Genomic DNA, 15,045 nt, shown 5'->3' on the forward strand with positions numbered 1-15,045 from the left:
CGAAACTGAAATATGCATTATTACAAAAATGTGTGCTGAGAGATGAGCCAGCATCCCAGCCTTAGGTCTCATGGGGTAGGTTTTCTTCAAGTGGTTCTCTGTATTTGTATGAGTTTAGAGAAGAAAGATAATATTAAATCTTGGCTAGAATCTGCAAAAAGATGTGTGAGAGATTGAAGTTATCTGGAAGCAGGCTCTATTTTCTGAGGACAACAGGGAATCAACATTTTGACTTGTTGCTTTAGCCAACAAGCTGCAGCCATAGCAGCTACAGAAGCTAAAGACACTGAAATAAAACCAAAGAAAGACCATGTAACCTCAGTGATCTGACATCTGAACACTTCATATTAAAAGAAAGCTGACTGACACCACTCCAAACAGTTTCAGTTTTAATAAATTTTGGATTACTATATTTACTTCGATTACTTTACACCCACACACATACGTATACTTTTCTAAGCTATATGGAATTACTTCAGTTTGCCACCGGTGGACTTTACATAAAACCATTTAAACAAACAGGATGCACCTGAACGCTGTTGGAAAACAGCAATTATATGAAAATTTAGTTTTTGCTGAAACGCAAATATACAGAGTGTTTTAATGTCAAATTGCAAAAAGTGAAGAGGTCTGAATCTTGACTAAAAAGTAGACCACAAACATGGCAGAAACCTTTACACTTTAGACTAAAATCAATGTCAGGATTCCTTGGATATGTTTTTTCCTCCCCAATTTAAACACCACCACTGTTACGCGTTTTTCCAGTTGTCAAGATCAGCAACAGATGCTATGACTACACGACAAAGATTTTGCTGACATTGATTGGATGTAATCCACTTTAGTGTTTGACCCTAGAATTTGACAGGTCATGAACTAACAGTCATCACTTACTGTGCAATTTACTTCACCCACGCTTCTTAAACTGTCAAAGTTCCCCTTTCTTTCCTCTGAGTGTACACACACCCACACACTATGTACCTTTTTGAATAATTCACTGTTCAAGATAAAATACGATTTTGGCTTTCAATCAGCGATGAGTCCTTTAATATTAGCTTTTGTTGGTTGCATACAGCACAGAGGGCTTTAGTGCCATCTCGTGGTTGCATTATATTGTCTCAGTTGATCTATATTCAGACTGATTTAGTTAAATGAGCAACTAATATAACAAACGTACAAACAGCATACGTTTGTACGTTTACACTGTGCCATTATAATCAGACAATAGATACAGGTATGTATTTTTTTTTTTAATATTGTTGATTACAATCCATCCAAACATTACCTTTAACCACTTATTCTGTTCAGGGTGGCGGGGGGGAGGGGGGGGGGGGGGGAGGGGGCTGGAGTCTATCCCAGCTGGGAGAGAAGTGGGGTACACCCTGGACAGGTCTGCAGTCTACCTCGGGGGCCAATGCAGAGTTTCTTACACAGACAGACAACCATTCACACTGACGTATTCACCTACAAACTATTTAGAGTTACTACTTAATTCAACATGTTTTTGGACTGTGGAAAGAAGCCAAGACAAAGCACGAGAGAACATAAAAAATGCCCCCACCAGCCAGGCAAGATGAAAACCAGTGACCTGAGTGACTCAAATACAGTCAATTGCATTAAAGACAGGTAAACATTCATTCTAATTTTTCCTTATCAAATTTGTCTTTTTGTGTTTTGCTTTTTCACATTGATTTTAACCTAAATTTGTGATCCAGTCAAATTTTGCTGAATTGCTGTATTTAGTGGGTAATTTTTTTAGAAAGTAATTTTGTGCTTTTTTTCATAGTGCGTTTCAGAGGAGACAGAGTGGTTTCGAGCTTCCTACAGGAAGGAAGAAGATGTAAACCTCAGTCAATTCTGGATTGAAAGCCCAGTTTTCTATGTCAATCTCCTGCCTTTTAGCACAAGCCATGACATACAAAGAATTTTGCCACTTTTCTTTCACTTTTCTTCTCACTTTATACTTTTCGCTCGGAATGCAGCCTTTCGCCTCTTTTCAGTGATTGACTGACATTCTCACCCCGACCAATCTCGGTCCTCAGGCCTAAACTGATAGCATGTCCCTGAGGCTGAGTAGTGTTGTAGAAACATATCAGAAAAGACTCGTCGGTCCATTGTAATCTCCGCCAGAACTGAATAAATAAATAAATAAATAAATGATATGACGGTTCTGGGGCTGTGTCCAGACAGGATAGGGTCTGTGTCCAGACCTGGACTGCGGTCCACTTATTAGTTACATTACATCTCACCTAATCTGACACAGAAGAGCAACAGACCAGCAAACGCAGGTTTCCAACCAGCCTATTTTTGGTCAAGATGCTCAGAACATGCATAAAAACTGAACTAGTTCTCTGTCAGCTGAAAAGCATTAACCAAGAAGCTGGGTTCTTCTGAATTTACAATACGCCCCAAACATGTCAGTACTACCACCTCAGCAGAAACTCTTCCACTTGGGGCCGGTGCAATTCTTATGTGCAATCGATGGAAGGTCCGCCCTGGGTGTATACGGTTTATTTTTCCCTATTCAAACACAATCTGTTAGATGTTTCACAAAAACGGATGTCGATTTCAGCAAAAGTTGCCCTGACTATCTGAAAATATTTCTGCTGATCCTGATTAAATGGACTGTATCTTGACCCCAAAACAACTTCCAATATTAAATACTATTCATCAAACCACACATTCAAAACTCCTTACTGAGCAATTTACTTTACCAAGTTTCCAAAGTTCCCTTTTCTCTGACTGTACACACACTACGTGCACTTCCCCTTTTGCGATAGTCACTATTTCTTTAGGATAAAATAAGATTGCTCATATTATGTAAACATATAGCATTTAGGTCAAGTATACATTGCTGATTATACAACACAAGCTTCTTCTACAATCACTTAGTCTGCTGATCATTTCTGAATTAACCAATATGTAATCTATAACCAATTAATCAATGTGAAAATGTATACAATTGTGCACGAAAACCAATCAGAGTTCAAGATACTGTTAATCCACAAAAGCTGTCCAATGATTACAAGCCAAAGGTTAATCATTCTCAAATTGGCAATTCTGGGTAATGGACACTTTCATTTTTGTGACTTTAACTATGTTAATGCTAACATACTTTTACTCGGGTAAATTCAAAATGTAGCATGTTTACTGTACATTTAACAGAATTTCAACGCTGTAGTACTAAAAAACTAGCTTTGATAAATTAAACGACCTGCTGATCCCGTACTAAGTAGGAAATCAGGTTTTGATGCTGTTTGACCTATTCAAACAACCACGATGGCTTTGGAGGGTTTGCTGCTGGAACAGTGGAATTTCCCCATTCTGGGATCAATAAAGTTTTGTTTAATTTTATTCCAGCCTGTAAGATCCGTAAGTTGTAAAAGAGCTAAATAGTACTATTTGTAATACTGTAAAAACCCAAAGTCAGAGAAGAAATTGTCAATTGTTCTTCCTGTTTTCAACCTGAACGTAATTTAGACCCGGATCAGTCAGATGTGGTCTTTCTGGTAAAAAATGAGGATTTCATGTAGGCTGATAAAAGTGACTTCAATAATTAATAAATCAAACACTTTTTGGATGTGTCTTATTATTTTCCTCCTTATCATCTAATCCTGTTTGAATGTATCTCTGTCTTAGGTAAACACCCTCGGTTTTAAAATGTCCCACATAAATATGACAGTGATGACAGGCATGAGCATAAATGCCTGTGTCTTATTTTTTTTTTTACTTTATTTACTGCTTGCATATATAATGCATATATTGCATATATAATGCGGATGTGTGCCCACATTACAACAAGGACTATTTTCCTGTACTTTTGTACCACAAAAACAGTTTATAAACCTCATATTTACTGTAAAAGTACAACATAAACTTGTAAAAGTACTCCCTGAACATTTCTGGGACCTCCCTCCGAATAACATCTGTTCTGCCTCCAGTTTATGAATAAAGATCAGGGGGCGTTTCTCCCTTACAGCAGATTTAAAGACAAATGACAAACTTGCTTAAAAGGATCATATGTTTTCTATGGTAAGTACATCTGCGTTGTTTTCACCAGTTTGAATGTTTTATTGTGCTGCTGTGCCCGTCTTTTTGAGTTATTGCTATTGAGTACTTTTAAACATGTTTTTAAAGCTAAGGGCACCTTATGGTAAATCACTTAACCAATTCCATACCGCATGCATACAGCAGGGAATAGTCTGAAGAAATGATTACAAGCCAGACTGAGCCAAGTGACTTCAACATGTTGTTTAGGCCCTTAACTGTACTGAAATAAGACACATTGTGATGAATATATTTATTACTATTTTTGTTCATTTTGTTTTCACATCTTCTAGCATTTTATTCTGTTACTGGTCAAGATACTGTCTACTGTCAAGTTGACATGCAGTATGTTGATATGACATTGATATGAATTATTAGTTTTATTATTAATATGTAGCAATATATTTTAGCAAGCAAACAAATAATATTACATAGATCATTTGTTTCCATCAAAGAGGTATGTAAATTCAGCAGCAGCATTATCCACATAAATGCCTATCGACAATGAAGTTATTATGCACATAACGAAAAATATCAGCACTGCACAATAACCATTATCGCTCAGTTGTTCCTTAACTGCTCATTCATGCTCCAGCAGATTACGGTTATGTAGAAGTAAATGGTGCAACGTTGCTTCTATTCAGTGTTACTAAATGTACCATAATTATTACATTTGCATAGTAATTTTGACCTTTATGCGATGTGTGATCAGTAACAATTTGGAATTCTAACTGGTCTAGAACCAGCCTGGTCTTTACTGACAAAGTTAGTATAGAATAATGTGTTAGGTGACTGATGTTAGTTCTGCCATTAATGATCCAAATCAATCTCTTCGATATCTTGTTAAACAGTCACTGAAACTACTCATAACCTTTTAAAATCTTTCTGTTAGAAATTATGAGGTCAGACCATCTTCTTAGGTTTGGTTCATGGTACAAGAAATACTGATCTGAGTAACTAGAGCAGACTGCAGTCAGGTTTGTGGGAGCTGCAGGACAAACCTTCAAGCCCTGTGACATTACATCTAATGCTGCAGAATGTACAATAGTTTTTCTGTTTCTGTGCAATTACTTTGTTTGCAGGATCTTGTAACACTGCTTCCTCTATTTTGCACACTCAGAGGCTAAAAGGTCCACTCTGTCTGGACAGTTTGCTATTAGCCAACAGTAAAAATATGCAAGATTATACAAAATTATAATATCTTGTCCAAATGTTTAAATATCACACAGAATTTAAAGTCATTATGGAAAATTAGCTCACTCCAACATCTGTCTCCTGGGAGTAATAACGCCGGACTGTTTATTATCTGTGGCATCACATGGACCTTGCCGCTTCCCATTTTAATTGCCGAACTAACTTCATGTTAAAACATTCTTGCTTTTTTCATCACAGTAAATCTCTGATGACACACACCCCTTCAGTTATTTTCCTCTAATAAAGCTTGTGACTGTCCTATTTTACTCCCAACCTCATTGTAACATGTCTGTGGTTTTGTATTTTCTAAAGTGAAGCCAGCAGGATGGACCCTGAAACCAGCAACACAGTGATGGTTGCAACACTCGGGCGGCCTTTCGCCCTTGGAAAGCTGTATGACTGCCGCCAAGACTCACTCATCCCAAGTAAGAATTCACATGTACATTTGTTTTAGAGCTTAAAAATCAAACATCTTCTGACTGAAAACCTGATATGCTGTACTAAAAACTAAATTGATGTGTTTCTTGTATTTCAACCATTTCATTTTTATTTTTGGTTTTCACAAGTTTTTATTTCACTTAGAGAATATTACTTCACAACCACCTTACATTACAGCGATGAGGAAAAAAGATGAAAGGAAGAAACTAGGGGTTTAATTCTATTAATTTCAAGCGGTGTTGTCCTCCAAAAAACAAACATCATGAATTTATAATCATAAAAACATAGAAAGTAATGCTCTGACACTTGAGCCTGGATTCCATTTTCCTTCACATGGATTTAAACAAATGACCACTGATGAATAATTTCTTGTCTATTGAGTAAGTGTGAAAGCCCTAATATAAAACCCAACCAAGCAGTTTCCACTCTCCTGAACAAAATGTTTGCTACAAGTTTTCCTTCTATAATAAGAAATGAAATTGGCCTGGAGAATGACAACAATTCAGTGCTGTATTCTTTTCTAAATATTTGTACAGACCACTGTCTGAATATTTGTCACAAACACGATTTAAACTTTTGAGTAAACAACATATAAAATTCTGATGTGAGACCATCTGTCCAATGTTTATACCATCTCCTTTCACATTACAGTGTTTGATTAGATTTTTGGTGGAATAGACCAAAACAGCTACACAGAGCATAGCATCTCCTTGAAAATTAGTTGTGTGTTAGCATGCTTAGCCCATTTTTAGGCTGATTCACTTAAGACCAGGAAGAGCCTGTTACATCTCCCAGTGAAACGTATGGTCAATTCCAGTTGTCTTAAGCTATCCTGCCATCACTCTTACATGTAACTTGTAGCTTTGGTAGCCATCGCAAATATTATCTACACTCTCAGGCATATCCACACAGAGCTCAAAGTTTGGCAGTGCTAGTAATCCAACCATTAACATATAAATAGACTTTGACATGTTTTATAATACATGTAAATTTTTTGATTGAAGACTTAGATTGTCCTATCACAAGGGCTCTTATACTTTATATGTACCTGGAACACTGTCCTTCCTCATCATGAATATAGAAATCTACTTTTTGTGTTAGAAGTTGTTGGACATACAGCCAAAAACCCAATCTTTAATTTACAACAGTAACTTTGTAAATGTGGTTTCCTGTTCAAATTAAAATATTTAGAGTAGTGGACATTATAGTGTTAGTAACGCCCCTTTCCTGCCACAATCCTGTATATAAAAAGGTATAAGTATAAATTGAGCTAAAACATGTTTCCTGAACTTTCTTTTTTTAACCATTTTTTGCAGGTATGACTTTGTGGGATCATAATGATCTGGCCAATCACATAGTAGAAAAAAAACAAAGTTACAATGACTTTAATATAGTTGCCTCTGAATCAATTTCTGAAAAATCTTCAGCCTTAAGTCTTGAAGTATCCCTCAAAGCAAGTTTCTTGTTTGGACTAATACAAATATCAGGATCTGCTAAATACCTCCATGATAACAAGATATCCAAACGACAGGCCAGAGTAACACTGAAGTACAAAGGAAGTACAAAGTTTCAGGAACTGTCAATGGATCATCTTGCAAGATGCAATGTAAAGTATCCTGAAGTTTTGGATAAAGGAATAGCAACACACGTAGTCACAGGGATTCTTTATGGGGCTCAAGCTTTCTTTGTATTTGACTGTGAGGTGTCTGAGGAAGAAAGTCACCAGGAGTATGAGAGTAGCTTTTATGGGATTCTCAGGAAGGTTTCAAACATGATTATACAGAGTAACGGTTCCCTGAAATTAGACAACAATGACATAAAAATTGCTGAGAGATTCTCCTGCAAATTCCATGGAGACTTCTCCCTTAAAAAATCTCCAACAAATTTCAAAGAAGCCCTAGAAGCCTACAGAAGTCTGCCAAAACTGCTGGGAGCCAATGGAGAAAATGCTGCACCACTGAAGGTCTGGCTGTTGCCACTGACATGTTTAGATTCTTCTGCTGCTAAACTTGTACGTCAGATAAGTGCAGCCTTAGTTGATGAAGCTCAGAGTGTCCTGGAGGACTTACATGACCTGGAACTTAGGACCAATGATGCATTGAAAACAACTGCAGAGCAGTTCCCACAGATTGGAAAAAAGCTTAGAGCTTTTAAAAAGCTGTGCTCTGAGTTCAAGTTAGACTTCCAGCAAACATTAGCAAAGAAACTCCCATCAATCAGAGTGGGAGGTGAAGAGGAGGCTGTGCTGGTAGAGATTCTGAAGAAGAGACATTCTTCTCCTTTCAACTGGAAACATCTGAATGAATGGATTGTCTGTAAAGAAAGAGAAATCTACACCTTAATGTCTTTCATCAACATGATGAAAAATGCCAATATCATCCCATCTCAGAATCATCTGTACAAAGAAAGTCTCTGTGTAGAACATGTTATGTGCTTTGTTTTCACCTCACTGGGAAGTCCTGACCTGTACCTCTCAGCTCTATCAGAGTACTTAAAAGGAAGAACCAAACCAGACGACCCTCAACATCCACATTCTCATGATGTGAAGAACGAAAAATGGTACACCTCAGAAAAAGTATTGGATGAAATGAGAACAAAGGCAAAGCTCTTCAGTGATTTTGCAGAGGCCAACAAGGAGAACCAGAACATTAAGTTCCTGACAGTGGGTTTAAAGGATGAGAAACAGAAAGGTTCAAGCATCTACCTTTATAAAGATGGATTTTCTGTCAGTGAGAACTTTGAGCCTCCTTCAAAACCTGAAACTGTGACAGTCAGTGACATAAACCACAACTGTGTGACACTGAAGGTTTCTCCACCCAGATTTGGAGCAGAGAACATCAGCTCCTACTCTGTTGAGTACTGTGTCAGTGGAGAGGATGGATGGCAACGAGAGACAGCATCAACACCTGGAGAAGTCACAGTGAGCGATCTGAGGCTCAACACACAGTATATGTTCAGATGCAGAGCAGTGACCTCAGTAGGTGTTGGACCAGCCAATGAAGTCATGATACCCCTTCCAGGTCCATAATTTGCTTTGGTAAGGAGACAATGTTTATTTTTAAATAATAATGAAAACACAAAAACAGGAAAAAATTAAGACGGCAGCTTAAAGATAATAATGTTTAGTCTTCTATTCAGCTGGTAGCATTTAGATGTGTGCATAGATGGGAAACTACACATTGTAATGTTTCAGAGCTTTCATTTTAATCTTTAACTTCACAAAATCCGCTTTGGTCAGGTGACATCACTTGACCTAGATGTTAACAGCTGGTCATGTCAGAGAGGCAAAAAAGGTTTGATGTATCCTTAGCACCATGTACTGCCAATATTCACCTGAATGATGACTCCTAATCAATGGAAATACAACTAATATCCAACATTATGAGAGCAAGTATCTGAATCTCAAACATTAGGTGCACTTTAAAGATACTGCATCACATACTGCATAGGTGAAAACAGAAATCTTGGGTGTGTTGCATTAATATTACAATTTGTTTTCATTTCAGGAGCAACTGTGCATTAACAGATCTTCCTTCAGTTAGTTAGCAGAAAACATCTAGAAAAAAACTAACTGGGAATCATTGAATGAAGAACCACAACTCAGTAAACAGAGGACATGATGCAACGTCTACACATGCAGGCAAATTTTATTTTAAATGAGTACAGTGTTAAGTCAACTACACTCTCTAACTACAGAATGGTGTTGAGCTTGACACATGTAAATTAATGGAGTAAACACGTCTGCTTAATTTTATTCCTATGACACTTGACAGACATTTATCCATGTTTATATTATACTGGAAGTCACAACTCTTAACCCGGTAATGTTGCAAAGACTGCTAACCTTGTAAAGACTATCTACAAAATGGCACAAAACAAACTTTGCAGGCCATTTTTAGGTCAATTCTATCCCAGCTTCATGTTTTTGGGTGCACTGAGAAAATATATATATAGATTTAGAGCTATAGATAGATATTATACACAATATCTACTCAACATCCTTATTATTATTATTATTAAAAAGACTGTAATAATAAAACGTACTCAGCTTGTCACTTAGTAGTCAAATGTCTGCTTAAAACTACTACTTACTTTAGTTCGTATACACTATGTACTTATCCTTGTATACTTGCCCTAAATTGTAAACTCATGTTACAATAATTAAAAGTGTATTTGTCTCAAGCCAAATTAAGTTGGATTTTTCATTGTTAACATAGATTTTCTGACATATTCCACTGAAAGAAAATGCTGGTTATTGATCTCATTACACTTTCTATGCAATAGTAGTAAAAAGCATTGGAAATCATGCTGTAAAGAAGTAAATCTTGTAGTTAAAACCTTCAGCAGTAAAATCTAGCAATGTACTTTTCTGACAAAAGACATGCTCACTGCCTGCCCTGCAACAACCCTAAAGCAAAGGTCCCATTTCGTGATGTGAATGGCATGTTCCCTATTCTTACGTGAAAATTTCTATTATTTTATTTGTGAATAATTTATTTTAGCACTCTTCCTAAAATCAAACAGAAGCCAGAGCATTAGAAGACTCTTTGATGAACAGACTTTGTCCACATGGTGGCAGCACAAACTATAAGCATACAGACCTCTGAGCCTACAACAAGAATGAGCTGGAGAGCCAGACTATAGAACCCACAGATAACCAGGCTGGTTATCTGTGACAAAATATAATATAATGTAAAGATAACGTAAGCTTCAGTTACGTACAGCATGATGGAAAGCCTGTAGTATTGTGCCAACCCACCTTGACTGCTAGTACTAAAAAAAAACATGTAAACTGTTGTAAAACTAGTTTATATAAATACTATATTAAACTCTTTTCAAAAATAAGAGCTACAATAAGAGATACAAGTACAAAATGTCATAAATGAGGCCCTTACCTCACATAGGCTGTTATAGTAGGAAATTATTTATATTTTACCAATATCCTGTCATTCTACATGCCGATTCGCCAACAGTCAATCATTCACATTAAGCATAAATCACCGCCACGTTATAAAGAAAAATGAAAACTAACCTCAATTTTCTGGCACTGGGTTCTCGGCTCTGATGGCCTCTGTTAGCTTCCATCCCCCAGGTAATGAATCAGGTTCTGGGACTGCGTGTAAAGCCACCACAGCTCCAGGTTCCATGTTGGTTCCCGAGGAGTTTTTTTTTTTTTTTTGTAGTACTTACTTAACTCCGATCGAAGCCAAGTCTGCGGTCCGTTTCCTTGTACAGTTTTGGATTCTCTTTAGTCAGGATGCACCTGCTCAGGTGCTTCATTTGATGTGTCTTCTTCTCTTTTATTTATTGATGAGCAGCATACAATGTAAAGGTACATTTACACCACTTACTAGGTGGACCACTGTAACTATCCCATTAGTATTTATAAAAAAATTAGTAAACAAATAAAACTAAACTCTATTTATTATTCCCTAAAGGCTCTTTCTGTTAGTGACAAAACTAAATGTGACTAAACGTGTCTCGTTTGCCTATTGAATGTTAATTTTTGGCTCCTGTTGATATTCTGACTTGTTTTCATGATGGCAGCCAAGGCTGTACCCTCCACTGAAGTCACCAACATCTGGACTTGAGAATCAGTTTTGTGCCACAATTTCTGGTTTGTCTAAAAAACAGACGGACTGCAGTTGTGTTGTTCTTGCCTTTGCCCAGGCAACATTGAGAAAACATAATAATTTAGAGGTAAACCTGGGAGTTGGTCACTCAGAATGATGGGGAGCATGTCAAGTTAAGTTAAACCTATATCATAAAAATAGATACAGACCAGCACAATGTTGTCAGTTAAAGAAATTCTGTCCCAATCTAAAAGCAATAGATCATGAAAAAACTTTTTATGAATATGTACAAATCAAATTTCAAAAAAATACTAGACCCACGTTTTGGAAGCTTTGTTTTTCTACCTGCTGTTACAACACAGTTATCCTTAAAATCATTAGCAAAGTCATAATCCAAGAACATTCAATAATACCAGCTCAGGATCCCAGTCTGTCAGGACAGGTAACAGAAGGTTGGAAGGAACCCTGACCGAGCCAAAACAAGATAATCAACGTGTTTCCAAAGACCAAAACCAACAGAAGACCCCTGTTCATGGGAAAGATTTGACAGGATTTCACAGCAGCCACCTAGTCCACTGCACCAACTACAGTCTTGAAGAGCAACGACAAAAGCTTAAACCAACAATTATGAACATTGATGGTTGTGGATGGTGCACACTCACCCACAGGAGCCAGGGGCGATTCTTAGATCAAACCTTTAGGGCAGATTAGCCCCTAATGAGAAGGAGACCTGAGTACAATGCCTTCATTAATTTTTTTCCCTGAACTTTAAACAATTATTTCTGCTTAAGTTTTAATTCACATTTGGTTTTTCCTTGAAATTCAGTTCACGTCTTCTTCTTTTCCTTTTTAAGAATATTCTGTAATAGACCAAAGGTCTGTTTAATTGTGACATTGAGAGATATGATCAGCTCCTTAAGGTGTAATCTGTGTACTTCAAGTTTCAGAGGTTTTCCACAAACGCTCTACTTTACGACAACTTGTCCTAAAACTAAAGATGCTTTCATTTAGCCAAGAACACTGTTTTTGAGGAGAAATGAGATCATGTTTAAGTGGTGCCACATTATTGAAAACAGACACACAATGATTATTAAATGACTTAAGTAATGACTCAGCATCAGTACACTCACTAAAAGAACTTGGATCAAACAAAGAACAAAACTTATCAACAGACCAGACCGTTTGTAACCCGTTTTTGAGTGATCACCTTAGATGGAGGAGAATCCATATAAGAGGACAAATGAAAGAAAATACAACTGTGATCAGTCACTTGAATATCGTTGATAGATATTTGATCCACACACAGGCCCAAACTGAAAACCAAGTCCAGTGTATGGCCTTGTGTGTGTGTGGGACCAGAGACCTGCTGTGTGAAGGACTCGGTCAAAGATATTAATTCTAGAGCCGTGTTGCAGGAAGCGTCATCAATGTGGATGTTAAAATCACCAGCTATTAACACAGACTCCAATTTGATGATAGTGGATAAAAACTCTGCAAACTCATCTAAAAACACACTTTGTAGTACCAACCTTAGACATGTGGTGTTCGAACGAGCTGCAGATCCTCCTCCACGACCTGTACCAAACACGGAGCAGTCCGGAGGACGGATGTATTCCGACTCACGCTGCCAGGTCTCATTCAGGCACATGAAGTCTAAACCTTCTTGATAAAAACATCACGATTGTTCAGCAGAGCAACCCGAATCAGGTCTGCGCCAACTCCAGCTGACTGGAGCGTATGGGGCGGAGGTTCCGCTCCGTTACTTCCCCCACACAGAGGCACGGGACGCAGAACCCGTTCCAGGGGGCCCGCTGTCTGGGCCTGTCGAGTTGGAAAAGCTCGGCTGCAGTGTAGATCGTAGAGGTGAAGTGGCTACGACTGAACCATGTCCTGCTCTACCTGTTCCGGTCTGGTCCCACTCGGAGGAAACGGAGATGCCCGGTATCTCCCGGTCTGGAGCCTGACTTTTAAAAACCTCCTGCCACGACCCTTAGACAGCAGGAGGTAGTCCGGTGACGTCACCGAGCGCTCAAAGACGGGCGGGAAAAACGGCTTGTACCTGATCCAGGTAACATAGTCCTCCATAAGCTCTTTGATGTGAAACAACATGTGCCGATCATACTTAATAGCAGTCAACACACAAATGTTAGCATACAGGGCTAAAAAGCAACAAATAACACAGGAACAATCACAAATGCACGAGAAAGCAGAGAAGTAGCGAATCCGAACGCAGGCGCCATCTTGAAAAACAGCAGTGAGTATATTTACTCAAGCTTAGTTAAGCTCTTGCAGACTGGACACGTCTTGGTGTATTACACATGAAGTAGCTTATATTCATTCATACTTATTTACTGCTTATTTATGACCAAATATCTGTAATTAGAAAAATGTTTAGCCATAAAGGGAAAGTCAGCATGAATATACTGTGGCAGGACAGTGAGGCATAGCTGAAACTAACCACTACTTTCCTATGTGGTTTCAGCTCAGCAGGTGATTCACTTACAAAGCCTCCGTGGGACAAGTTGGCAGCTGCAAGTCCAGGAAAAAGTGTCTGGAATTAAACTAACTGATACAGGTCAGTCTTTCAAACACATTCACTGCATTCAGCTGGTCTCCATTTAGCTAATTTTGTGACTTTAGAAACATTTTGCTGCTTTGAGTTGCTAGAAAAAGGGATGAATCTTTATACAGTCACTTATTACTATCCATTTTCATTTTGACATGAAGGTGTATTTTTAGTAAATTTTCACACACACACACACACAAATTAAATCAACTACGATACAATGTTAAAAAAATAAATTAAATTAAAACATTAATGGTAACCATATCAAAGGGGGGTGATTCTTTCTATACCCACTCTAACTGTGATACCTTCTCATTCTGCACTCAACATGATGGTTGTAATACATATTGTATGAAGATACAATAAATTAAATACCTATTCCTGATTAACACATTTTGCTTTGGTAAATGCTTATTTAGTGTGTTTCTTTATGACACTGTGTTAAGGCTGTTAACAATAAACTCCACACATGAAAAAATGAACAAGAATATGTTCAAACATTGCCAACAATCGTTTAAGTGTGAGAAATACGTGTTTAAACATGGGTTCACGCTCTCAACCATATGGCCTGTATATTGATATTAAAACTATTACAGATGAACAATTTAGGTCTTTATTCCCTGGTTTGAAGTTTTTTTAATTGTACCAGGAGGGTCACACTTGTACTAACTTGGCTTTCCCAAACCAGGTAGGTAGTCAGACCATTAGATATGTAGTAGTCAGTTTTGTGTTTGCAAGTCTGGTTTTGATAGTAAGCTTGCTGTTTGTATTTAAAGAGGACACCAACATTCCCACCTTTATCTTTATTTTACGAAAAACCCTAGAGTAAATACTGTAAGTAAAATTACTTCTACGCGTCTAGTATCTACAGACCAGGTTGGAGCCAGAGGGGTGGGCTCACTGGCCCCTGCCAAAATCTAACTGGCAACCACAGGTGGCAACCCCCTGCCAAAGTGAGAAGGTGATAAGTACATGATGTACAACTATTGGCACAGCGGGAACAGACCAAATCTGAAGCTGAAATCAATAAATAGCATCTTAAATCAAGAAAGGCAAATTGTGTATTTAAAGCATATTCCTATTTTTCCTGCATTAGAATTTTGTAGCAATAGATTATAACTACAATGGATGGTATTTTTACCACCTACGCAAATATTTTTTTATTATAAGAAATATCTTATTATTTGTTTATTAGAAGTTATAAATGGTTCATATAAAACGAACAGGAAA

General features: G+C 37.6%; 2 protein-coding genes across 2 annotated transcripts in view; one reads left to right on the forward strand and one right to left on the reverse strand.

Moving 5' to 3' along the window:
• The window catches only part of LOC137098655 (uncharacterized), a 55,600-nt gene extending 42,357 nt beyond the window's left edge, over window positions 1-13,243 (reverse strand). Inside the window, exon 1 of the mRNA XM_067475125.1 lies at window positions 12,779-13,243. The gene's annotated coding sequence lies outside the window, so the exon portion shown is untranslated. The remainder of the gene's footprint in view (window positions 1-12,778) is intronic.
• On the forward strand, window positions 7,005-9,763 carry LOC137098533 (cytolytic toxin-alpha-like). Its single transcript, XM_067474839.1, has 2 exons — window positions 7,005-8,713; window positions 9,183-9,763. Exon 1 carries the CDS (start codon window positions 7,259-7,261, stop codon window positions 8,702-8,704), a length of 1,446 nt encoding a protein of 481 aa, XP_067330940.1. The 5' UTR covers window positions 7,005-7,258; the 3' UTR covers window positions 8,705-8,713; window positions 9,183-9,763.
• Window positions 13,244-15,045: the final 1,802 nt, after the last annotated feature.

Source organism: Channa argus, chromosome 14 (assembly GCF_033026475.1).
Source record: "Channa argus isolate prfri chromosome 14, Channa argus male v1.0, whole genome shotgun sequence".
Lineage (NCBI taxonomy): Eukaryota > Metazoa > Chordata > Actinopteri > Anabantiformes > Channidae > Channa > Channa argus.

What these genes read in the sequence shown, in the direction of transcription:
- LOC137098533 (XM_067474839.1), top strand. Translation starts at nt 7,259, where the DNA reads ATGGATCATCTTGCAAGATGCAATGTAAAGTATCCTGAAGTTTTGGAT.